At 42.7% G+C, this 26,007-nt stretch overlaps 1 protein-coding gene across 1 annotated transcript in view; it reads right to left on the reverse strand.

Moving 5' to 3' along the window:
* Positions 1 to 1,209: 1,209 nt before the first annotated feature.
* The window catches only part of HMGCS2 (3-hydroxy-3-methylglutaryl-CoA synthase 2), a 32,525-nt gene continuing 7,727 nt past the window's right edge, over positions 1,210 to 26,007 (reverse strand). Inside the window, exons 3-10 of the mRNA XM_029618831.1 lie at positions 25,244 to 25,369; positions 13,100 to 13,264; positions 9,715 to 9,883; positions 7,675 to 7,845; positions 7,230 to 7,336; positions 5,647 to 5,772; positions 4,569 to 4,708; positions 1,210 to 4,278 (exon numbers count right to left, since the gene is read on the reverse strand). Of these exons, the coding sequence (XP_029474691.1) occupies positions 4,578 to 4,708; positions 5,647 to 5,772; positions 7,230 to 7,336; positions 7,675 to 7,845; positions 9,715 to 9,883; positions 13,100 to 13,264; positions 25,244 to 25,369 (995 nt within the window). The 3' untranslated portion in view covers positions 1,210 to 4,278; positions 4,569 to 4,577. The remainder of the gene's footprint in view (positions 4,279 to 4,568; positions 4,709 to 5,646; positions 5,773 to 7,229; positions 7,337 to 7,674; positions 7,846 to 9,714; positions 9,884 to 13,099; positions 13,265 to 25,243; positions 25,370 to 26,007) is intronic.

Below are 26,007 nucleotides of genomic sequence, written 5' to 3' on the forward strand. Positions count from 1 at the left end.
GCATTTTAAATGTACTTCTCCAGCCAATAAGTAACAAATATACAGGTCTATCCAGTAACGAGCGGTAGGAAGAACTGCGTTAGTGCCCGGCGCACCCGCGGTTGCCGCACGCACAGTGCAGCTCACCTACTGCTCGATCCTGTATGTAAATAGCTTGCAAATGCAAGCTGCGTCTAAGAAGCGTCCGTGAAGCGTTAGGCCCGCGCAACCCATTTTACTGTATAGAGCGCCTATACAGTATCCTGGGTGCGCGGGCCTAACGCTTCATGGCCACGCTGGTATCTGTCATTTCAAATGTCATTTGAAATGACAGATACCAGGAAGTCGGGATTGCCAGTCCCCTCTCCCCTCCTCCCGAAGCAGGGCGCGAAAAGCAGCCTTGCTCCGGGAGGAGGGAAGAAGGGACTGGCAGTGTAAAGCGACGAAGCGGCGAAGCGACTTACTTTTTGCACCCCCCTCCGGACATCGGACGACCTCTCCTGCCTCCAGCTGCTCGCGAAGATGGACGCCTGCACGGCCGCTGAAGACGTGACGTCATGACGTTTGGCGTCACGGCATGTGATGTCACGTCTTCAGCAGCCGTGCAGGCGTCCATCTTCGCGAGCAGCTAGAGGCAGGAGAGGTCGTCCGATGTCTGGAGGGGGGTGCAAAAAGTAAGTCGCTTCGTCGCTTTACACTGCCAGTCCCTTCTTCCCTCCTCCCAGAGCAAGGCTGCTTTTCACACCCTGCTTCGGGAGGAGGGGAGAGGGGACTGGCACGGGGGAAGCCATGATGTCCGGAGGGGGGCTGCAAAAGTAAGTCGCCGAGCGTCGGATTGCCCGTCCTCTCCCCTCTCTCTCATGCAACTTTTTTTTTCGCTTTTTTTTTGCATCGGGAGGAGGGGAGAGGACTGGGGCTGCCCCGGAGACCAGCATCCATGGACGCGGCCAGGGCAGGTGAGCAGGGGCTGGGGGAAAGCTTGCCGCCTACCCTTACCCCTGCCTCTAATGCAGGGGTAAGGGTAGGTGGTAAGTTAGCAGGTTAAACGCAAGGCAAAACGGCAGGGTAAAATAGCGATAGTCGGGGCGCAGGTTACTGGATGCTAGGGAATAGCTAATTCGCTCGTTTGCATGCAATATACATGCCACGTGCGGAAGGGGTTGCCCGGGGATTTTAGGACGCGGTAAGGGTAGGTTAAAGGGGGTTGTGGATCGCAGGAAGGGCTAATGCAGCCGGAAAGTGAGTAGAACGCGGGTTAGGAGCGGGGTAAACGCGGCCGCTCTTTACTGGATAGACCTGATAGAGAGTATAATATTGGGGTGATGTGTTCCCTAAAATGAGTACCCATTAATAGCCTCACAGCCACAGAGCTCGTAACATCGATCCTGTCAATCCTATATAAAGTGAGTTGCAGTAGTCCAGCCCTGTAAGCACTAAAGATTCTAAAATAGTGTAAAGTCGTTGGTTGGTAAATATGGTTTTAGTTTCTGAGAACATGGAGCTTACAGAAGGCATTTTGAACTACTGCTTTCACTTGTATATTCAATAATAAGTTAGGGTCAAGCAGAACCCCAAGATTCTTTACTTGTGAAGAAAATGGAATTTTGCAATCGTCAAATTGAAAGGGTGATGGAAGATCTGCTTGTGGGTAGCTATAGAGTGAGATCATTCAGCCTTATTAATATTCAGTCTCACTCTATTGTGTGTTAGCAATTGGTTTAATTTTCTCATACAGTCAGCTATTAACTAATAAGAATCATTTAATATGCTTGTGACTGGTATGAAAACTGAATGTCTTCTGGATGTCTTGCACATACAGTCTGTAGCCTCCTGTATGTGCAAGGAGGCTACAAACTGGCACAGATAAATATTAAAAGGAGTAGCCAACAATAAGGATCCCTGAGGGACACCAATCTTAATAGGATGCTGTTGGGAAGAGGTTTGGCCAACTCAGACCTGGAAGCTACATCCATTAAAAAAGAAGCAAACCACTTAATGACTGTTGAGGATATCCCTAGATTCTGGAGACACATCAGTATTATCTGCTGACTGATAGAATCAAAAGCAACAAACAGGTTTAATAACAAAAGAATTAATTTAGTGTCCATTTCAAATCTGCGTCTAAAAGTATCGAAACTGGAGAGTGGCTGCGTCTCAGTTTTATGGGCTGGTCTAAAGCCCAATTAATATTGGTCAAGAACATCATGCTCCTCTAGAAATTCTTGTAATCGTTTATGGACCATTCTCCCAATCACTTTTGCCAAAAAGGCAGCAGTGATACAGAGCGGTAATTAGAGAAGTCGGCAGCTTCTAATCTCTGATTTTTCAGACTTGGTCTCACGGGGCTGGAAGGAGCTCCCTAAGAGGAGAATTAACAATCTCTTCTGTTCTCTGTCTCCTCCTGCAGTGGGTGCGTGAACACCGTGGCCTATAACTGCACTAGGAGTGTTGTCTTCACCTAAAGGTCTTCACTGTCGCTACTACCATCATCAGCTCTCATGACGAAGCTTTTTATCTTGGGTGATGGGCCAGTATACTTTTTTTTTTCTTTCCGTTTATACTTCAATAGTAGCAGTCACATGGCTGAGATTTGGTCTAGATGATCAGCAGGGAAGTCAATGTGAAAAGGTACTCGCTAAGACTTGGTGAGAGCAATTTCTTCTATTCTCCTCCCCCTCGGAAATGCACAGCAAGTCTTAATCACCAGCATCGCCGCCATGTGCTATGAAAGCCCTGTAGGGATTCACAAATGCTGGGAGCTTTGCATATAGAACAGCCAACAAACTATGGAGAAAATGAGTCCTCTTTTAAAAGTTATTCCCCCACCCCCAGTGCATATAATGTATTTACATGCATAACACCTGGTTTTATGCACGTAAATTATCTTTCAGAATTTCTCGGGTTGTGCTTGTTAAAGTACATGCAAAAGTGCCAGTTTGTAGACTCCTTGCAGAAGTGGACATGTACACAGTGAATTGTAACTTTCTGCATACATGTTGGCACCGGCTCTGCGCACACCCACAGATTTTTAAAGTGGATCTATGTGCATCAATCCATTTTGAGAATTCTGCTGAGACTTCAGCCTCTGTGGCCTCTTGAAAATCCCCCTCACAGGGCCAGATTTTCAAAAAGTAGGTACACACGTAAGGGGTAATTTTCCAAAGGATTTACACGTGTAAATGTAACTACTATCATAGCAATTTTCAAAAGTCATTTACCCACTTAAAGTGCACCTAGATGTGTAAAACCTATGGACAATTCAATGGCATATAGTGTAGCAATTTTCAAAAGCCCACTTGCAAGTGTAAAACCCATTTTTAAGCGTGTAAATGCTTTTGAAAATCAGGCCTATAAATTCCAGGCTTTTGAAATGGCCTGTTCTTACGCACACGCGAGATATTTTTGGGATGGTATTGGGGCGGGGAAATCATTTCTGCCCATACTTTTGATTTTTTGCTGTTCACATGTACATGTACACCTGCAGTGCAAGAGGGGTAAATGTGTGCCATACGTCTGGCAGATTTTCCAAGCACAGCCCTGATTTTCAAAGTGGATTTACACATGCAAGAAAATCGGGCAAAAGTCTGCAAGTGCTTTCTGCTTGCAGGTTTAAGCCTTATGTGTGCCTGTGTAAAATTGGGCTCATAACATTTACTTTCCGGTACTTATTTCACAGATTTATAGTCCGCAATTTGCAGACCATCAATGTAGATTACAACTAAAATACACAATGAAAAATGCTGAACTGCTGCTACTAATTATCATACCTAAAGCTCTACTAGACAGCACTGTGCGGATATACATAAGAGACAGTCCCTGCTCCATGGAGCTTACAATATTTATACCTCCTGGAACCCCCATCGCTTCTAATGCACAGAGAGCAAAAGAGACAAAGATGAAAAAAGAGATTCTAAGATTTAAAATAAGCAGAGAAGGGAGACCAAAGAGTAAGCACTACCTTAAATTCAGAAGGTGTAATTACTGAATTATTTGTTGTTAGCCACTTTGGGCATTATTTTTTACTGGAAAGGTGGAGTATAAATCAAATGTCACACACACAAAAAATCCAAAGGGAAAGTCCTGGAAGCGGGGAGTAGTACAGAGAAAAAAGCGACAACAAGACACCTTCTGCAAGAAGGCACAGGATGAGGTAGGAGCTCTAGGACAGGAATGAGCAAAAGCCGCCAAGTCATCTGCAGCTTAGTGCTGCTGCTTTATCTTCTTGTGGGGCCTGGATTTGCACTTGGTTTCCTGTGGCTGAATTAATCTCGTTTGAGATGGATACACCCATTGGGCTGACTGTTGGATGAAAAAAAAAGACAAAAGAGTGACATCTTCAATAGCATATATTGTAGGAATTTTCAAAAGCTTGGTTGCTTGACAACCAAGTTACAAAATTGTTAGTACCCAATGACAGTTGACATTCAGGGAGAAGGATAGCAGTTGAGCAGAGAGATCTGAGATTAGGTTCATGCTATATCAACAGTTTTAGCATCACATAAATCTCTTTTGTCGATCCCTATTTCACATCTGGAAGAATGTCCTGCTCTGCTGATATCCGGAAATAAAGCTGGCAGCAGAAGAGTTACCTGAGTGTGTCAGGACTTGTTGACTCCTTCCTCTGTGTGAGGATGGCGGGAATATACTCGCCGGTATTTATCGTCAATTTTATCCAGGTACCAGGTGCCAGGGAACAGATCTGTCACTGACCCCTGTGGGACATAGTTCACTAGAGAGTGGGGAGACATGGTGAGAAAAGGCCACATTAGACCAAAGAATTAATGTTGTGGGAGAGACACTGCTGGCCAAAGAACCTGAGATGAACATTATTAGTCTTCTATCTGCTCCTTAATATTATCATCAGTACTGGCTAACATTCAACAGGGTCCAGGAGGAGCTTTAAAAAGGACTGAACATTCCTACTGTAGACAAGTTCCTTACTAAGGCAGTTTTAGTTGTACTGGGAATAAATTGTCCACTTTGATAGCCATGTGAATCTCTGGTGAGAAAAAAAACATCAAAACGACAAGCTGGATCAGACCAAACTCCCATCAGCATTCTGTTTCTGACAGTGGCCAATCCAGGCCGCAAGTACCTGGCAGGATCTCAAAGAACAGATCCAATCCTTCTTGCTCATAAGCAGGGATAAGCAGTGGCTTTTCCACGTCTACAGGGCTAATAATGGTACACAGACTTTTCCTCCATAATGATGGTACACACAAAGCAGTTAATGATAAAGAATAATTCAATCAAAATTCAAGAACATAATCAAGCTAACTTAAAATATCTGCAACACAAATCAGTAGGAATTAATTTTAGAGTCTAAAAGTAGTGGACAAAACCAATTTCAGAAAAGTACTCTCTGCAAAATTTGGTATTTGTCATCTTAATGTGTAAAGAAAAAGAGAGGGTATGTTAACTTTTGGGTGTCTGTCTATCTGTGGATTTCTACATACTTAAAGAAAGGACTGCCGCAGACAATTTTTCCTTACTGACTGCAGCATAAGGAAGCTTGGCATCATTTCATTCTCATGGCCATAGCAGAAACCTGGCTCCTGTCCTAGAACTCTGACTTCTCCATCCTATCACCCACATAAACATTTCCCATTCAGGAAAAGCAGGCAACACCTCTCCTGTCATCTTCTTCCAACCCTAGGGCTAACTTACTTAAGTGATGAGTTTCCTCTCTTAGCTTCATAATCTCTTCAAACTCCTTGGGCTGAACTCTTTTTCTGGAGGCCAGGCGAGCAGGCAGGTCAGACAGGCTGGATACCAATTTATCCAGAGGTGAACCTAGGATAGACAATTCTCAAAGTGGGAAAAAATCACAGGAAGGAGTGCACGTCTCGTTAAGGGTCTTCCTACTAAGCTGCACTAACACATTTAATGTTTGTTAAAAAAAACATTTGCACGGAAGTAAGCATGGAATGCGCAATTTCCATGCATTATTTCCTGGCCCATAAACCTGGTGTAATGCAGGTAGGATAGTGATCTGCAGCACATGCAAATACTTGCAAAGCAGCTCATTACTATGCTAATTGAAAAAGGCAGCTTGCATTAAACTTTGCAAGTTGTGTTATTCGTTGAAATGTAACTACAACTCAAAGGGCCCGATATTGAAATCATGTTCAGCACTTGATAGCCAGAGCAGGCGTTAATAGCTGAGCGCATTGAAAACTGCTTTTCTGTACTTCTTTTTTAAAGTAACAATAAATAAATAAATAACTCGGCAGACTGCCGAGTTATGAAGACCGACGCCAGTAAACTTGGCATCGGTTTTCATAACCGGCCATCTGCCAGTAATGAAAATGGCCGCCGATTTTCATTGCTGGCATTATCGGCAGCCATTTTCATTACTGGCAGATGGCCGGTTATGAAAACCGATGCCAAGTTTACCGGCGTCGGTCTTCATAACCGGCAGCCGCAGTGGGTCGCATAGCAAGAAGGCGCTAAGGTCACGCAAGCGACCCTAACGCTTCCTTGCTAGCGCGACCCCCTAATTTGAGTATTACATGGTGCCCCCCTTGTGGACACCATGCGTGCGTTAGGAAAGCGGGCACTGACTTTTCAGTGCCTGCTTTCCGTGCTTTATATTGCATCAGCCCCTCAGTATCTAAATGAGTGAAAGGCAGAAACCATCAATGCCACTCATGCATCTGTAGGACACATTTCTACCAAGCATGCTCAAATCCTGCCAGCTCTGATGGGCAGGATTAGATTTGCTATTAGGCATTGTAGGCAGAGTGCTGGGGTTAAAAGTGGCAGAGTCCTGTGCATCATAGGTCAGCTGTAGATGGACAGATTTACCGCACTGAAGATTCTGCGCCTAGGGGGCGTGAGATGTAAATCCAGCTCTGCATGTTTTTACTTTACAGCAGTCTACAGCACTGATGCTAAATCAGGATTTGCACCAGAAAGATTGTTTCGGCAACACTCTGACATCACAAAGCAAATCTTCTGGATGAAAGCAGGAAATGTGGCACGAGATGAGAAAGAGGGGGATGGGGAGAAAGGATAAAACAGTGGCACAGAGGGAGTATAAGAGCAGGAGAGTAGGGTGGAAGGAGAAAGGATGAAGCAGTGACAGAGAGAAAAAGATGAAGGAGGGGACAGACAGTAGGATGACAGGAGGAAGGATGCAAGAGAATGGGATATAAGGAGAGAAAAAAATACGACTGTGGGACAGAGGAGAAAAAATGACGAAACAATAGATGGAGGTACAAATGGATGCAAGAGAAGAAGAAACTCACCTGGTGCAGAATCCTGAGAAACTCGAATGGAAAATAAAGTAGCAGCTAAACCAGACCCATAAGAGAAAGCACCAATTCTGGAACCAGCCAGCTGCTGAGCTGAATACCTGCAGGAAAAAAAGAAAATCCAGCAAAGACTCGATGCTATCTGATGGAGCACTAACATTACAAAGTTAGCGCCAAGTGTGAAAAAAATTGTTCTGCACTCGCTGGTTACAGATAATGATAAATTCTCTACATTTTCCAGCCTGGGAAAAAACCTCAGTCTTTCTGTCTTAACCTGTATCTGTGGAATCTTTGGAGATCATGGTAAAAATCTTTGGGGCTTCTTCCTGCGTGGCATTTCTATGGTAGATAGTAATATTCCAAAGCCACTGATGGTTTAACCTTACACACCAGATGCACTTGAACATCTGAACTAGCAGCAGGAGAGGACCTTACTTACTGTGCCAAGACCGACGTGAGGCAGCCGTACAAAGACGGCGTGTACATGTTGCCATTCTGGGTTGCGAGGAAGAGCGATGGTTTGGTTTTCTCATTGAAGGCTGGCTGGCTGGCTTTCAGAGTAGCCTTCTCCACATCCTTGTCAAAGTAGGTATCTTCCAACTTGTGATTCCTGGCCATGGGGGAATAGGAAAAAGTGTCTGAGTCTCCAGACATCTTACCTGCTGCCGGCTATTTACTATTAGAAAGAGCCAGTGCACTAGGCATGTTTCCCCATAAACATAAAATGAAGAATGTTGAGATTCCAGAGTTAATAGCAACAGTTAACATGTGGGGGGTTTTTTGTGGTCTGTTGTTGTTGTTTGATAGTTTCCTCTTTCTCCTTTGAGCTTCCAGCTCAATTCGAATTGGCCTCTGTTAAGCTACAGCATCACAAGCCTTCATTCACATACATTCCACTATTCTTAAATTGAATTGAACTTCTGTCGGGTCACGCCTTTTCATGATAGAACCCATACACAATGTGTGTTAAAAAAAAACCCCACCAAATAATATGAATATCATAAATAATTAACTACATATAAAATAAAGCAATAAATCTTTAAAAACAAAAAATAAACATCAACTATCATAATAACAATAAATATAGTCCCTAATAAAAATGTCCCTACCAATTTAGTTCAGCCATTGTGACGACAGTCTTCAGCAATGGCCACAAGTTGAAGCTTTCTCTGGAACCCAGCTTGAGTAAAGCCCCAAAGTGTTGCCATTGCTCAGTGATTGGGACTCACATCACAACATTCCCAGCCACAATGAACTTCAGGAACAAAAGATCTGGCATGGGAATCAAACCTAACAGGCTAATTTTAAAACAAGCACATGGGCACCCATGCACGCATGTATGGGTGTGCAAGTGAACATACGCTTGAATTTTAATTCATGCGTGCATTTACGCACATAAGATTTAAAATACACCTAGCACATGTAAGAATGCTCCTAATTTTAAGAGGTTACTCAAGCAAACCTACTTCACGTATTTTCCAAAATACTTTGCTGGCTTTAATGCATGTATGTAAGCAGATTTTAAAATGTGCTTGTGCGAGGGACATTCCCAGTTTTTCCAATTAGCTCACAAGTTTGCCCAGTCAATCTCAAGGTCATCCGGATCCCTCTGGTTCATTAACCTGCACTGCTCCCCAGTTGACCCAGACCCCTCACCCTGTTGTTTAAGCCCAAAAATGTGAGATCTGCAGACTTGCACATCAAGAGTAGCAGTAAATATATATGGTTAACAAGCAACTATACGCTGCGGCCACCAGATTTAAAATATGGAGTTATGCACATACCTGTTGACCCTGCCCCAGAGTGCTCATGCCCCTGCCCCTTTTATATATGCCCATTATTTCCAGCTTTTAAAATAAGCATCACTCCAGCACAGCTCAGATACTCGTATATATGGGCATTTTGGTGCAAGCAACGCTTTTAAAATGTAGTCCTAAGTCTTTTGCATGGTAGTTTTATTCATGATGATATTTTGGGCCACATTTAAGGATCTAGCAAAAGTATTGCAAAAAACCTGCAAGCCAGTTGAATGTACTGAATTTAGATAGTTTGCCTTTGCAGATTTCACAAAGTATTTGACAAAAATAAAGTATTTTTTCACAGTTATTTAGTTATTTTATATACCTTCGTTCCAAGGGAAGATCACAACGGTTTTCAAAAGTAACTTTTGTGAACCAACCAATAGGTAGTATGAACTTATCTTAGTAGCCCTGGGATGAGGTTTCACAGAGTGATGGAAATGAGAACATAAGTTGATATTGTTGCCCAGTCCAGTACTCCTCCCTTACTCTCTTTTCCCAGAAACATCTCCCACACTGTACACATGTACCTTGCACCGGCCATGCTTGGCCCCATCTCCTGGCAATGTATTCTCATAATTCTTCACTTACTGCTAGGCACCGTTCAGTTGGGTGCTGTCATGCTGTAACTTTCAGAAGAAGGACAAGTTTTGGTACCATACCAGAAGAGCTTTACCCACCTGAAAGACTGCAAGTCCTGGAAGATGCCATTCTGAGAGTTGGGATTGGGGTCACAGAGGAAATCATTTAGTAACAACCGAGCCACAGACTTCTGCACCAGTTTACAGAAGGGAGTGTGGAACACTAAGTGCTGGAAGTCATCAAGAGTAAAGGGCCTGTATATTCCAGCTGCAATGACAGAAGAGGACACACTCAGGAAACACGACTACTGTACGGGAAAGAAAGAGAGTCAGAGATGTAAACCCGCAGCCCAACCACACCATTCATTCCTGGAGAGGCATCTGAAAAATGACTGCTACTGCCCGGAGAAAGAGAAAGAGACGGGGGCGACATGAGCATGAAATCCAAGTTCTTATTTTATGAAACAGAGAGAGGCAGAATGACCAAAAAGCTGCCAACCATTCCATGGCAAAGGGGCTAGGCTAAACCAGTTCTGGTTTTATCCCACTGCATGCAGAAATATAGTTTTAATTTCCTTAAGGAAAGCAGCACTATGTCATCTTTTGTTAATAGGGTAAAACTAGGACTGGTTCATTATGTCCCACATGTCATGGAATGGTTGTCATCCCTATCAGCACAAAATACCAGGGTACAAATTATATCACAATCATTGGATCAAACTGGTGGAGAGGTGGCGCTATATGTTAAAGAGGGCATAGACTCAAACAAAATACAAGTTCTACATAGGAAACCAAATGCACTGTTGAATATGTAGGGATAGAAATTCCATGTGAGAAGGGGAATCTGGCCAGAATGAAGGGGAATCTGGCCAGAATGAACAGACAGATGATGAAATGCCAACAGAAATTAGGGAAGCTAACAAAAATAGCAACACAATAATAACAGGTGATTTCAAATACCCCAGTATTTACTGATCAAATATCACTTCAGGACATGCTAAGGAGGTAACATTTCTCAATGAAATAAATGGCTGCATCACGGAGCAGCTGGTACAAGAACCAACAAGGGGGAGGAGCTATTTTAGACTTAATCCTTAGTGGAACAAATGATTTGGTAAAAGAAGTAACAGTGTTAAGGCCACTTGGCAATAGTGATCATAACATGATTAAATTTGACTTGATAACTGGAGGGAGGACACTAAGGAATTCTGCATTTAATTTTAAAAAGGGAGATTATGATAAAATGAGAAAATTGGTTAGGAAAAAACTGAAAGGAGCAGCTGCAAAGAGTTTATATCGGGCATGGACATTGTTTAAAAATCACACCAAAAAGTCAATTGCAATACTCACAACAATGATAATGATATATTGTCTGAAAAAGCGTTGCCAATACAATTTCAACTAATGTCTGTCGGCAGGAATAAAAGATGAGGTGAGAGAGCGGCTATTCTAGCCAAAAGGACATCTTTCAAAAAATGGAAAAGGGATCCAAATGAAGAAAACAGGAACCAGCATAAGCACTGGCAAGTGAAATGCAAAGCATTGCTAAGGAAGGCAAAGACAGATTTTGGAAGTTCTGGGCGCACAGCAAAAGGTGTCTGGATAGCATGGGTGGGTGAGAATGGAAAAGGGACTGAGCCAAGAACTCAGCCCTGAACACAACGTGCAAAGTGGACAGTCCCGAAAGAGGCGAGTGAAAGGTAGAGAGCTCTTCCCATGTATGTCCTAAAACTAGAAGACTCCCAGCTTCCACAAGTCCAATAAGAGGAAACGAGAACATTTGTTCTCTTGCCCGCAAGGATGAGTTGGTCCTAAAGAAGTGAGGCAGCTGAGAAGGAAAAGAGAGCTCTGATAAAAAATGAGAGAGAAATGGAGCTACTAGATCAAGAAGTCTAATAACGTCACACATATATTTAAAACAGATTATTATTGGGAAATACAAAATGTGATTGAGAAAAATGAATATGCAAACTATAAATGCCATGGAAACCGATCGATGCAGAATATTGGACATTTTTATCTCAAATAATATGGCTGACGCTATATGGGAGGGTTAAATAATGTAAAAGTAAACCCTGAGAGACAAGGAGGGTCAGTAGTTTTTTCCATCTGGGTCCTCCCCATAGGAAATGCATTTGTATAAGTCCCTGGTAAGTGTTACACAGAAAAGCAACATCCCCAATCCTAGCTCAAAATAAGCTTCATTCTACCAGTAAATTACAGCAGATATGCACTTTAGACACAATTTTGCTGGGGTGCAGCAAAAATATCACATTCACAGGCTTCAGCCTCCAACTCTGAGGAAAGGGGCAAGTTTGCAATAGGAATATATATCGGACACAGGGCATTTTTATTCCTAACAGCAAATAGACAGGAAAGCCACACCTAGGGGCCGATGCAATAATGTTCGCGGAAAGCAGGCGCTGACTTTTTAGTGCCCGCTTTCTTAACGCATGCATGGTGCCCGCAGGGGGGGGGGGGCGCCATGCAATATGTAAATTAGGGGGGTCACGCTAGGAAGGAGGTGCTAGGGTCACTTGCGCGACCTTAGCGCCTCCTTGCTAACGTGACCCGCCGCAGCTGCCGGTTAAACTCGGCTTCGGTTTTCATAACCCGCCTGTCTGCCAGTAATGAAAATAGAACGCCGGGTTATGAAAACAGGCGCTGAGTTTACTGGCGTCAATCTTCATAACTCGGCGGTCAGCAGAGGTTTTTTTTTGTTTTTTTCTTTACTTTAAAAAAGAAGTACAGAAAAGCACATTTATCTTTTTGCATGCGGAGTGAATGAGTAATAGGCTCATTCACATGCATTTGCATGTGATGAGCGCTATTACATTCACTTCGCGTCCGACGCGGGTTAAATAGGCGTTAAGCCCCCTATTGCATTAGGGGGTGGATTAGCGCCTATTTATCCCGCTCAGCTGACCGCACTGTATTGCATTGGCCCCCTAGTGATTAGGGCAGAGGGCTATGAATCAGGAAAACTAGAGTTCAAATCCCACTGCCACTCCTTGTGACCTTTGGACAATTCACTTCACCCGCTATTGCCTCAGGTACAAGATTGTGAGCCCTCTGGGAACAGGAAAAACATAAAGTACCTGAATGTAATCTGCTCTGAAGTGTAGAATAGTGGAATATAAATCAAATAAATAAGCCATGGCTATAGCTTGTCGCTGTTCACCTAAGGGGAGATCCAAGAAAGTGAACAGTGAGAACACAAGTGTAATATAATTATTACAACTCTGCCTGCAGAGCAAAAGCAGGACTCTAGAGTGCCAGGTGCAGCTTTCAGTGAGTTGAGAGAGAAATGAATGCATTTAGTCTTGATTTTGACTAGGAGTTGGTGCTCTGATCATACTAAACGCTTGTTATTACTCCGATCTTCGTTTCAGAGTAGAGTCAGATCCTGAGTTTGACTTTGTCATCGGTCATGCCCACTTTTTGAAAGAGAAGTCATTCCCACCGCAGGTGTGGTAGTTCCCACCTTCCTGCCACTGAGTCTGGATTTTCTTCCGGTACACAGCATAACACTGATCCAGTGCACTTAAGTAACACTGAATGGAGAGCTTCCCATCCACCACGGGGTACTCCGAGGACAGGTCTGGTTTGTAAAAGTCGTAGACGTGCTGCATGTGGGTTCCCCGCAAACCTAAGGATCAAACGAGAGAAACATCAAAGGACAAGAGTAAACATGGCTTCCAGCAGAGCCCTGTCTGTGCCCGAGAGGGCATCAAAAAAAATTAGTTGGATTTGACCGATGATTAAATATAAGGTTACTCATCTAAGCGAATTTATGCATAAGATGAAGCCTATTATGACAGGTCATTAATATCCTGCGTCTTTATCTTAATTATGACACACTACTGGCATTTGTGATTTTTGATTTGCTGTGCAGCCATAGTAGTAAAATTGATACTATTGGGGATTCAGGTGAATTATTGGTGAGGGTATTAATCTCCACATCCCCTTAACATATTATATACTTTCTTAATCTCAATCAAAATGCCAGGAAGGGACACTCCTCAGTTTATGGTTCTTACTTTATACTTGGATCTTAGTCGAAAGGCTGAGAAGTATGAGGGAAATCTCTGGCTTGGGGTTTGATTTGCAATCTAAGATAATGATCACTGACCTACCTGTAATTTATACCTCCTATATTTCCTATTATTCTATGTACAAAGCATCATTTGAAAAATATTTAAAATGTATTATAGTGCCCTAGGGATGTGCAGAGGGACCGCATACGTTGCATTCGGTATTCGTATTCGTGGGGGGGGGGGGCAGATACGTTGCATTAGGCAAGGGGGGCCCCCGATACGTTCATGCATTCATTCTTAATCGTTTCCTGGCTAAAATTTAATTAACTATAATCCCCCACCCTCCTGACCCCCCCAAGACTTACCAGATCTCCCTGGTGGGCCAGCGGGGGTCTGGGACTTTTGACAAGCCTTGTGGGGGTCCCCCACAAGGCTTGCCAAAAGTCCCTGGTGGTCCAGCGGGGGTCTGGGAGTGACCTCCTGTACTCGGGCTGTCAGCTGCCAGTAATCAAAATGGCACCTAATTCCCAACAGCTTTCCCTTCTGATCTCAAAATTCTCCGGAATAATCCTATACAGATAAGCCTCCATTCCTAAATGGAGAGAAAAAACTTGCCAAAACAGAGGTCAGCAGTTTCTTATTCCCCTATCTTACCTGGATGCTGAGATCCTATACGAAATTATTGGAATTATTCTCCCATTGTCAGTAAATTCTAAAATGACTTCAAGATAGTAAGTTACATGACAAAAGTGACTAAGCCAAAATTACTGTCTCCTTGTTTCCATTCTTTTGGGGAAACCGGTCATATCTCACTTAGTCCAGATAGCTAATATGAATAATATAGGATACATATTTTAACTGAAACAAGCCCTTAGCATACTGAGACCATGTATCTCATAGTACGGTATTCAGATATTTTCTACAGTGATCTGTGTAAGATTGAGAAATTACTACTTATCTGATAATTTCCTTTTCTCTAATGAAGACAGGTTAATCCACAACCAGTGGGTTATGTAACTCTACCAGCAGATGGAGACGGAGAAAAGCTGATATCATGGTATATATACCTCTGCTCTGATATCAGCCTGCCAGTATTCTCTGCAAAAGCCAATTGTGGACAAACTAACAATCTTGATTATAAACATTAAACACAACAATTCAAGACTCAGTTACAGAAAACACTGAGCTAAGCCAAAGAGTGTAACATCACTAATCTAGGGTCTGAAATGACACTTACCAGTTATCCCCAGAACGCAGCCATTCAGGAGGACAATAGAACCACAAACCGAGAGCCAAGGGTGGGAAGGCAGATAAACCTGTCTTCATTAGAGAAAAGGAAATTATGAGGTAAGTAGTAATTTCTCATTTCTCAGCATTCAGACAGGTTAATTCATAACCAGTGGAATGTACCCAAGCTGCTCCCGAAAAGGGTGGGAGGCTGCCTGTGGTCCAATCAATACCGCACATGCAAAGGCTGTATTCTCCTGGGCCTGCATATCCAGACGGTAATACCTGGAAAAGTGTGTAAGAAGGACCATGTCACCACTCAGCAAATTTTGATGGGAGACAACAATCGAAGCTCTGCCCATGACACTGCCTGAGCCCTAGTGGAATGAGCCAAATACGCAGCCGTTATAACTTCCTTAATCCAGCGGGCTATTGTAGCCCATGATGCTGGCTCACCCTGTCTACTCCCACCATGGAGTACGAACAGCCAGTCATTTTTCCTAAGAGGTCTAGAAACCTCCAAATACCTCAAGAGATGTTGCTTGACATTTAAAATCCATAACAGATGATATTCCTCCACATCTCTTTCCCTATCCAGCATCAGCAAGGAAATTGATTGATTCATGTGAAAGTCTGAAACCACTTTTGGCAAAAAAGATGAAACAGCAGCTGGACTGCCCCCGGAGACACTTGCAGGTCCAGCAAGAAAGAGCCTGCAGTTCAGAAACTATGCAAAGAACAAATTGCCATCAGAAAACCCTCTTCAAGGTAGTTAACCTCAAGGAGAGGGTACACAGTGCTCGAAAGATGGAACCCGCCAGAAAATCCAGAACCAGATTAAGGCTCCACAAGGGCACCGGCAATTGCAAGGGAGGATGAAGATGCTTCACCTCTTCAAGAACCTGGCCACACCCGGATGGGCCAACAAGGATCCACCATTCACCTGGCCCTGGAAACAGGCAATAACCACCACTTGTATCTTCAAGGAATTAAGGGCCAATCCTTTAATCAACCCATCCTGCAAAAAGTACAAAATGAGTGGGATCTTAAGCGAATGAGGTTGAATCCCTCATTCCTCACACCAAGTCTCAAACCCTCACCAAACCTGAGCATAGGCTAAGGATGTTGAGCTTGAAGCAAGGTAGAAATCACAGCAGTGGAATATCCATGCTTCAGCAACTGAGCCCTTTCAAGGGCCATACCATAAGACAAAATTGAGTCGGATCCTCATGAAGAATAGGCCCCTGTCACAACAGATCTCTTTGGAGTGAAAATCAGAGAGGAGAGCCGGACAAGAGTTTCCCTAGATCTGCATACCATGACTTTCTGAGACAGTCAGAAGCACCAGAAGCACCATCTCCATGTGCCTCTTGATCCTTCAAACCAACCTGCCCAACAAGGGCCATGGGAGGAAGGCATACAGAAGCTTGCCCTTCTCCCACTCCTGCACTAAAGCATCAATGCCCAAAGACTTTGGATCTCACCTGCGACTGATGAAATGAGGTACCTTTGCATTGCGTGATGTTGCTAGTAAGACTAGATATTTTAAGCCCCAGCAGCCCACTATAAGCTGGAATGCTTCGTCTGACAATTCCCATTCTCCTGGATCCAGACTCTGCTGAGAAAATTGGCTCTCACATTGTCTTTTCCCACAATATCGGAGGCAGAGCTCTCTTGGAGATGTACCTCCACCCATACCATGAGCTGGTCTATTTCCTGCGATACTTGTTGACTCTTGATTCCTCCATGTTGATTGATGTAAGCCACTGTCATCGTATTGTCTGACATCACTCAGACCACTTGAACCTATAAGCGGTCGATGAACAGCAAGCATATCAACCAAACGACTTGTGTTTCTAAATGATTGATGCTCCAGAACGACTCTTCTGCACTCCAGTGCCCCTATACAATCAACTCCTGACAGTGAGCCCCCCAGCCTTGGAAGCTTGCATCCGTCATGAGCACCAGCCAGTTCGGAGCCTGCAAGGAAACTCCTTTAAATGGTCTGCCTGCAACCACCATTTCAGTTGGATGACGATCTCCACCAGTAACAGACGCCAAATCAAATAGTCCTGAGACTGTGGACTCCATCGGACAAGCAGAATGCACTAAAGAAGATACATATGCGCCCTTGCCCATGGAACCACCTCTAGGGTAATCGCCATCAAACCGAGCACCTGCCAGTAAGATCATACAGTTGGGCAAATTGCTTCTATCAATAGTCACTTGTTACGATTCTGCTCGCGGGCCTAGCCGCGAGCAGCATCTCATCTCTTTCTCCAGCCAGCCAGCTCCCTGATGCCACTGCCGTGCTGGCCAGGAGGCCGTTGATGCCGTCTTCAAGCGGCAGGAGCCTGGAGGCCACTGCTGAGGGTTCCCTACGGCCTGGAGGCCACCCATGTTGTCTCCTGCAACACCCATGTTGTCTCTTTGGCCGTGCTCCTATGGCCTGACGCTGCCGCTTACCTTCTTTCACGGCCAGGAGGCCGTCATTGAAGCTACTTTCTACAGCGGACAGAACCGCCATCGTGGGTTCTTCCCACGGCAGGGAATGCCGCCATCGTTGCTCTTTTCCATGGCCTGGAGGCCGCCCTGGAACTTCTCTTCCTTTGCGGCAGGAAGCCGTCTTTTCAGCTGGGCCTGTTTCCTTCAGTTCCATCTTCTCATCATGGCTGCTGTCCCGGGTCCTGCCTCCTACCTCCTTAGGCGCGAGGCCATGCCTCCTCTCTGGATTTAAAGGGCCAGTCCTTTGGCTTCTCCTAGTGATGTCATCTTGGCTGTTCCTTTTCAGCCCTACAAAAGGGCTCAGCCTTCAGTTCCTTGTCACCTTTGCAAGGAGTCAGTCATGGAGCCGACTGCTCCTGAATCCTCCATTCCAGCTCTTCGGTCCAGGAGTTCCTGATGTCCATCTCCGCTTCTTCAAGGCACTCTGTTCTTTGTGGGAATTCCTTGTCTCCCTTTGTGGTTCCTGATTCTTCATCTCATCTTCATTCCATGTTTGGTCTCTCGCCGGATCCTAAGTCCTTGTCTTCAGATGTCTTCGTTGTCTGACCCTTCTGATGTCTTCACATCTTCCTGAAGCCCTCATCTTCTGATGATGTACTATGCTTCCTAAAGTCCATCATCCTGTTGTCCTGCCTCTTGGAGCCTTCTCGCTGCTCTTGGTTGGGTGACCTGGGGGGTCAGAGGTCCAGATGTCTCAGATGTCTCGTTCTCCAGTTCACTTGACACCTCCTTGATGCTCTTGACTGAGTGTCCTGGGGGTTGAAGTCCAGATGTCCTGACGTGCCTGACGTCTTTGTGTCAAGTTGTCATCTTCTTCAGAATCCTGGCAGACTGATGTCAGAGCAGGGGTATATATATATATATACCATAACGTCAGCTTTGCTCTGTCTCCATCTGCTAGTAGAGGTGCATAACCCACTGGTTGTGGATTAACCTATCTGAATGCTGAGAAATATAGAATATGTAGATGCTAGATTGTCTCACCCCAGAGTTTATCCCAAAGATAAACTGTTCATTGGCTGAACCTCACAGCAAAACTCCCTTCCCTGGGTATCAAGGCAAACCTAAAAATGCCTAAAACCTAAAATCACATTTGTCATTTGTCAACATGCTACAAAACTCCCAAATCACATGCATTTCTTTAAACATGGATAGGGCAAGGACAGAGGGTCCTCTGTGCTAAAGGAACGGAAAAATTCCTTCCTTACCAGGGAACAACACATAGACCCCCCAGAAAATGTTGTGGGCACTTCCCACTGCAAGAATAAACACTGAACACCGACCCCAAGCAAAGAGAAAAATCTTTATTAGTAGGATATCTTAGGAGCAATGCAGATTTGCCATAACAGTATAAAACAAATGCAGAGCTTGAGAGTTTTTCGGTTATGCAATGGAAGTATACATCACTTCCCCTAAATCTACACATTAACCCATTTGTAAGCATAACATTTTTTCAACTGTTTAGTACTGTTATCTTATATATGCTAATAAAACTGCATTATTGGAAGTCATATGATTTCTTGTAAGTTGAGCCCAGAAGACAGAAGCGAAACTTAATATTAACCTTTGACATACTTTAGCATTCTTGCTAACCTTTACCATTTTTACAGCCTTGGCTATTTCCACATGTTTGATCAGTTCAATCTTATTATGTTGCTATAATCATTCTGCTTCTTCACCACCAACAACTGATCTGTCTTCACAGAGAGCTTCTTAAGCACCTTTATAACTACTTTGTGTATTGGAACATAAAGAAATACTAACTTAATTCACAGTAATTGTGTAACCCAAGTTCTTTACTAATATTGTCTTTTCATTGATGAAATGGACCTTTGGTGTATTTTATTGCAGGATAATCTCCCTTCTATGGTTTTGGTTCTACATCCAGACAGTTAATTCAAACATCAGCAAACTGCACCCCAAATGAGGTTCCATACTGTCTGACTTTATTTTCATAACTGCATTCACAAACTTAGGCCTCGATTCACCATTCTAATGCGCTACTGGCAACGATAACGGTGTTTACCTTATTGCCGCCAGCGAAAACATTGCAGCTTCTGCCTCCTCGCCACCCCGACTCCTCCCCTCGCCACCCTGACTCTGCCCCCGGCAAGCTATTGCACGTGATAAGCAATAGAAAATGACCCCCTTAGAGTCCATAAGAAATAGATTTCCAATCTTTTACATGAATAACACTCTTGAACTGTTTCTGCTTGTACACCCTGCTGAGAATAATCTCCTGAGTGCTATACCACCACTCTACTCTCTTCAAGGGCTTTGGTATTCAAAATCTATCTCTTACACTCCAATTGGAAGGACCTCAGAGTACTTGCTGATTTAGACCCAACAACTATAATACTCCAGGATGGAGAAAATCTCATATTTGCTCATAGTTGACTCTCTAGGAGCATTAGATCTGCTCAAGCAAGGGAGTCTGCACTCTGCCTCTATGTCCACCTGAGGCTGTCTGTTTCCACATTCTGCTGCCTACTCTCTGTCTTCCTGGACCTGTCACTGTGCCTCTCCGTGAGGGCTAGCCCCTCCCACCGCTGACATCATCTCTCAGCACGGGTGATAAGCATGATGTCGGAGGCCCTGTCATCATTATCCCTCCCTGAGACTGCACTCTACCTCTATGTCCACCTGAGGCTGTTTGTTTCCACCATCCTGCAGCCTGCTCTTCATCTCCCTGGACCTGCCGCCGTACCTCCCCTTGAGGGCTAGCCCCTCCCACCACTGACATCATCTCTCAGTGCTGGTGATAAGCACGAGCGTGACACCGGAGGTGCCGTGAGCTGGTACCGCCCGCCAAAAGAGCACATCAAAGGGGCTTGCCCCTTTGTGCACACAATATTTCCACTGGTAAGAATATTTGACCTTCAGACTCTGATGAACTGAGAGTAACATGGATGGAAAGCAATAGCATCAATACCATTTTAAATAACAGCAGATATGGGTCACGTTATGTGAAACAAATTTAAAAGAAATAGAACATTGAAATCTATACCACTAAATTTGAGTCCCAATTTATCATTACTTTAGTTTTAGCTTTATATTTAATTAATGCCCAATCTGGTAAAAAAAAAAAAAAAAAAGATGCCTGTAATTAATGACTTGCTTGCAGATTCTTATCCTGATATCTGTTGTATTACTGAGACATGGTTTAAGAATATTGATTTAGTTCTAACTAACCAATTCCCACAACATAGATATTCTGTTTTTTTTCTATTCCAAGAGAAAAAAAGAAAGGGGGTGGTTTGTTCTTAATAGTTAATAAGAAATTTAAAGTAGTGTATCAGACCTTAGATATAGCTTCTCCATTCAAAATAGGTCTGTTTAAAAGCAGTTTTTTTCAGATATGCCTTGTCTATGCCCTCCAGGTTTATTAGAGCATAATAGTTCTCCTTTAACTGAAGCCTTATCCGATAATATAGAGATGGATAGTCCAGCTATAGTATTGGGTGACTTTAACTTACATGTAGACTCGATCCTGCTTTCCAGTTCTTGTGAGAATTTTTAGCTACTATGACGGCACTCAGTTTACATCAAATTGTTGACTAACCCACACATAGGGCAGGGCATACACTTGATCTGATTTTCATTAATCAACATCTTAACAGTAAGACATCTCTACTATGTCTGCCGGTACCCTGGTCTGATCATGACATAATTCACACCACTTTATCAATAAACCAGGCATTTAAGGAGTCCATACACCAGTCTACCAGGTTTGAATATCATCTTTCTTTTGCCACTGATGATTTAGTTGAGCTATTGCCAGATGCCCTACTGAAATTAAGTCACAACAATATTGATTCATCTGTTAGGTCTTGGGATCCTATTCAGCCACCATTGCTAATAGTATAAATCCCATTATTAGACAAATGTTTAAGGGTAATTCTAAAGTTAATGCCCCCTGGTATAATTCTGAATTAAAGAAGATGGTAAGAGAAAAGGAAATAGTATGGCAGAAGAATTCCTCCTGTCAATCTTTAGCAGTCTATCAAGCTTTATTATCAAAATACAGAATTAATATTTCAAATGCAAAAAAAAAGATTTTTTTGGGAAGAAAATTCACAAAGTTTTAATCCAATGATGTTATTTGCATTTGTGCATGAACTTATCAAACCAGCTCAATCAAATTTCTTTCATGATACTTTAGAAAAGACATGCAATGATTTTGTTATTTATTTGAAGAATAAAATTACAAATTTAGTTGATAGTATATCAATAGTGTCTCAACAAATGATTCATCTTCCAAAGGTAATAGGGCGTGACTGGTCAACTTTCGAAACTGTTTCTTCCTCTGAAGATGAATGTTAATTAGGAAAATGAATCTAGCAGCCCACCTGATTGATGTAGGCTCATAAAATATCTCAAAACAGTATCAAATGTTATAGCAAGACCCTCTGCTGATATTGTAAATGTATCTCTTGGAGAAGGAAAGTTCCCTGATAGCCTTAAGAGTGCTATTATTAAACCCATTTTAAAGAAGAAAAATTCAGATGTATCTAATTTTAGTAATTTTAGACCAGTTTCAAATCTCCCATTTTTAGCTAGGATAATTGAAAAGGTGGTTCAAATACAATTAACAGAGTATTTAGAGGAAAACCATGTGCTTTATCCAGCTCAATTTGGTTTCTGTTAATTTTTTAATACAGAGACATTGTTATTATTATCACTGACAGATATAGTACTTAGAGGCTTGGGCTCTGGGCAATCATATTTGCTAGTGATGTTAGATATTTCTGCCGCATTTGATACCGTTGACCACTCAATATTAATACAGAGACTTACTGAAATCAATTTAGCTGGAAAAACAATTCATTGGTTTGAATCGTATCTTAGAAATTGGTCTTTTAAAGTCAAAATAGGAGTTTCAGAATCTGCACATTTTTCATTATCATCTGGAGTACCACAAAGTTCATCTTTATCTGTGACACTGTTTAACATATATATGTTACTGCTGTGTAAATTGTTAGCTGCTTTAGGACTTACATACTACATATATGCTGATGATGTTCAGATGTTGATACCAGTTAATGATTCCATTGAAAATATGTTGAAATCACTGGAGATATATATCTCCTCTATTCAAAAGCTTCTGACACACATGAAACTTGCTTTAAACGAACAAAAAACTAAATACTTTTAATCTGTAACAAGTTGGACAATAATATATCAACTAACTTTAAAATTAAGCATTGTGATTTCACTTTAGTAAATGAGACCAGGGATCTTGTGGTTATGTTAGACAGTGAGCTCACCATGAAAAGAGCAGTTAATAATATGGTTAGAGACAGTTTTAATAAACTACATATTTTTAAAAATTTAAAACCGCTTTTATATTTTCAGGATTTTAGAACAGTTCTACAGTCTTTAATATTTTAAAAAATTGATTATTGTAATGCCCTATTATTGGGACTTCCCTATAATACCATTAGACCATTACAACTCCTTCAGAACGCGGCAGCAAGAATATTAACTGGATCCAGAAAGTATGACCTTATCACTCCTGTGCTGATGAATTTGCATTGGCTGCCGGTCCTGTATAGAATTCAATACAAAGTTTTATGCCTGATCCATAAATCTATGCATAATGAGAAAACTGAACGGTTAAATGCTTCACTTCATTTAGATACCCCACAGCGGAATTTGCGGTCGAGTAATATGGGTCACTTTCTATTCCACCTCCAAAACTGGTTCACTTGAATAAAGTAAGGGAGAGAGCTTTATCCCTGGCTGGCCTGATACAGTGGAACTCGATCCCAAGTGATTTAAGGATAGAGACGAATTTTCAAACTTTAAAAAGAATCTGAAAACCAGTCTATTTAAACAGGCATTAGGAGTTTGAGCATGGTCTTAAATCTGTTTTGACTAAATGGGATGTCTGTTATCAGAATGGAGAGCAAGGAAAGGATTTTAGTATGTCTATTGTTTTATTATTTTCAATTTTATTTTTTTCATTTTAAAATCATTGGAGTGGATTTTAAAACCCCTGCGCGCGCCGGCGCGCCTATTTTGCACAGGGAAATAGAAAACAGTCAGGAATAGCACAGCACTTAGAAACATACAGTAGAGGGGTCTATGAACATAATTGTAACACTATGAATAATGAATTTTACCCATAAACAGTACCTCCCTGGTACACTCGGTCATGACTTACCTCACTAACAACTATCTGTATTTAATGATTTATTGTTACCGAACCTTTGATGGCACCTGTTAGAATGTACTATAGTACGCTTCTCCCTACATTAATTTATTTGCCAACATGTAAACCGTTGCGATGGTAGATAACTTAGCGACGGTATAGAAAAGATTTTAAATAAATAAATACTCTGAAACTCATCAAGTAAAACTCCCTTTGGAGCATACTCAGATAATTCAAGCCAGACATTTACAGTTCCAGCACAAGTTTATCTGTAATGTTCTACAGCAAAAAAATATATGTAGGATTACACTTTAATAACACAGTGCTCAAAGGTTACTCATTTTGCTACTCTTATGTGAATTCTATGTATGAAACAAGTTGGCTTGTTTCATACATAGAATGGTGAATCCTGCAAAAATGGGGGGCGGGGGGCGAAGGGAGGGGCAGGCCTTTTGAAAGCCCGCAGCCTTTGCACCACTGCGGTGCGCCAGCTGCTGGCTTTCGAACCGAATAGCGACACCATAAAAGGTGTAGTTATTCGGTGCGCTACTGCCAACAATAATGTTAGTAACATTATCGCCGGCAGCGAAAACAACGCCGACTCCGCCCCTCCCCACCCCGACTCCTCTCCTCCCCCTAATTTGCATAATATCGCATGCGAAAAGGCCTTATCGTGTGCATTAGGGCCCTAACGCATGCGATAAGGGTTTAGAAAATAACCCCCTTAGATTGGCTAGCTGCCTGGATTTGCAAAATATAAGCTCCACAAATAAATAAATAAAATGTAAAATGGTTGCAGGTCACTAACTGGCAACATTATGATCAAAATTCCTGAAGTGAAATAAGCCAGGTTTATCCTGGGATTCCAGCTACTAGTGCAATGTATTCTGTAACTTGTAGTTCCACTTGCAAATCTTTTGTCAATGACAAATGTAGGTTCTGCTATAGCTATAGATTAAGATAGGTGCGAGAGCCAAGGAGAGGCGCTCTCCACTCTTGTAAAGGTTTGACTTGGCCAGAGTCTCCTTTCCAGAGTGAGAAAGGGGGTCGAGGGTTGGGGTCTGATAGCACTCACTGAAGCAATCAAATATTTAAATGAGGGGGTCATGCTAAAAAGGAGGCGCTAGGGACAAATGTGCGCCCCTAGCCCCTTCCCTAGCAGTGGGCGCCCAGGAGAAGTGGCTATCAGCAGGTTAGGAAAATGGACGCTCATTAATTGAGAGCCCCTTTTCCTAACCTGACCACCAGCACACTTTTTTTTTTTTTTTTAAACATTCTTGTCCTTTTGGCTCCTCCGACTTAATATTGCCATGATATTAGGTTGGAGGAGATACAGAAAATCAATATTTTCTCCTTTTCTGTACACTTTTTGGGCTGCTCAGAAATGAATGCCTGCTTTGGCCAGGAGTTAATTTCTGAGGGTAAAAATGAGCGTGTCAAGGGCACATTTATTTTTTAATCGGGGAGAATAGCCAATAGCCTCATCAACATACATTTGCATGTGATGAGCACTATTAGATTCACGGGGGGGGAGGGGTCAGATGCACATTTTAGACGCACTAATCCCTTTATAGAATAAGGGATTGTGGATGCCCGTCCAAAACCTGCGTCCAACCACGGGTTAAACAGTGCGCTCGGCTGAGCGTACTGTATTGCATTGGCCCCTAAAGAGAGAACTGAAATATATGTTGCTAGCAGAACAAACCTTTCTCTAATATCAGAGGAGCATTGGGCCCAACTAGCATGGCCACAGCTCCCGCTCCTCCAGTGGGCCGAGCACTCCCAGTAGCATAGACAGCAATGTCTCCACAGACCACCAAAGCATATCGCCCTGCAGAAAGAGGGGAAAGAATTCAGTAAAAGAACAAAGAGCACAAAAGCCTGTCACTCTGTACTGAAGATTTCTATCATCCACTCCAGCTTCTTTCCTTTCCATTCAGTTCATGCACCACTCTGTCTCAGTCATCTTCTGATCAGTGGGGAACATTACAGATGTCCAGGACATTTGGTAGCCACTTATTTATACTAAGCATTCCATTTTTAAATAGCATTTTGCTATTTAGTTTTCATTAGTTTCTATCCAGGTGTACCCATTCAGTCTATTGGCCTCAAATACCACCTCTGCACAGATGACATCTCTTCTACCCCCATTGTCTCTCTGTCATTCTGAACCAGTTTTTTTGATTGTCTGTCTATCATTTCCACATGGATGTCTTTGTCATCTCACACATAACATGCCAGAACATTAATTCTTCATCTGTCCCCATGCTTTGTTCCCTTTCTTCATCATAGTACAGCACCACTGTATTAGTTTCACAAGCCCATTACCACAGTTATATTCTACTCCTTCCTTTGTTTCCCTACCCACACATATTATTTTAGCAAATTTCGTAAGTTCTTCCTCCACAGAGAGATCAAGGCTTCCTTCTTCTCTCTTTACACAGGCAAAATCTCGATCTGTGCTCTGAT

The sequence above is a fragment of the Rhinatrema bivittatum genome, chromosome 10, assembly GCF_901001135.1.
Source record: "Rhinatrema bivittatum chromosome 10, aRhiBiv1.1, whole genome shotgun sequence".
Classification (NCBI taxonomy): Eukaryota; Metazoa; Chordata; class Amphibia; order Gymnophiona; family Rhinatrematidae; genus Rhinatrema; species Rhinatrema bivittatum.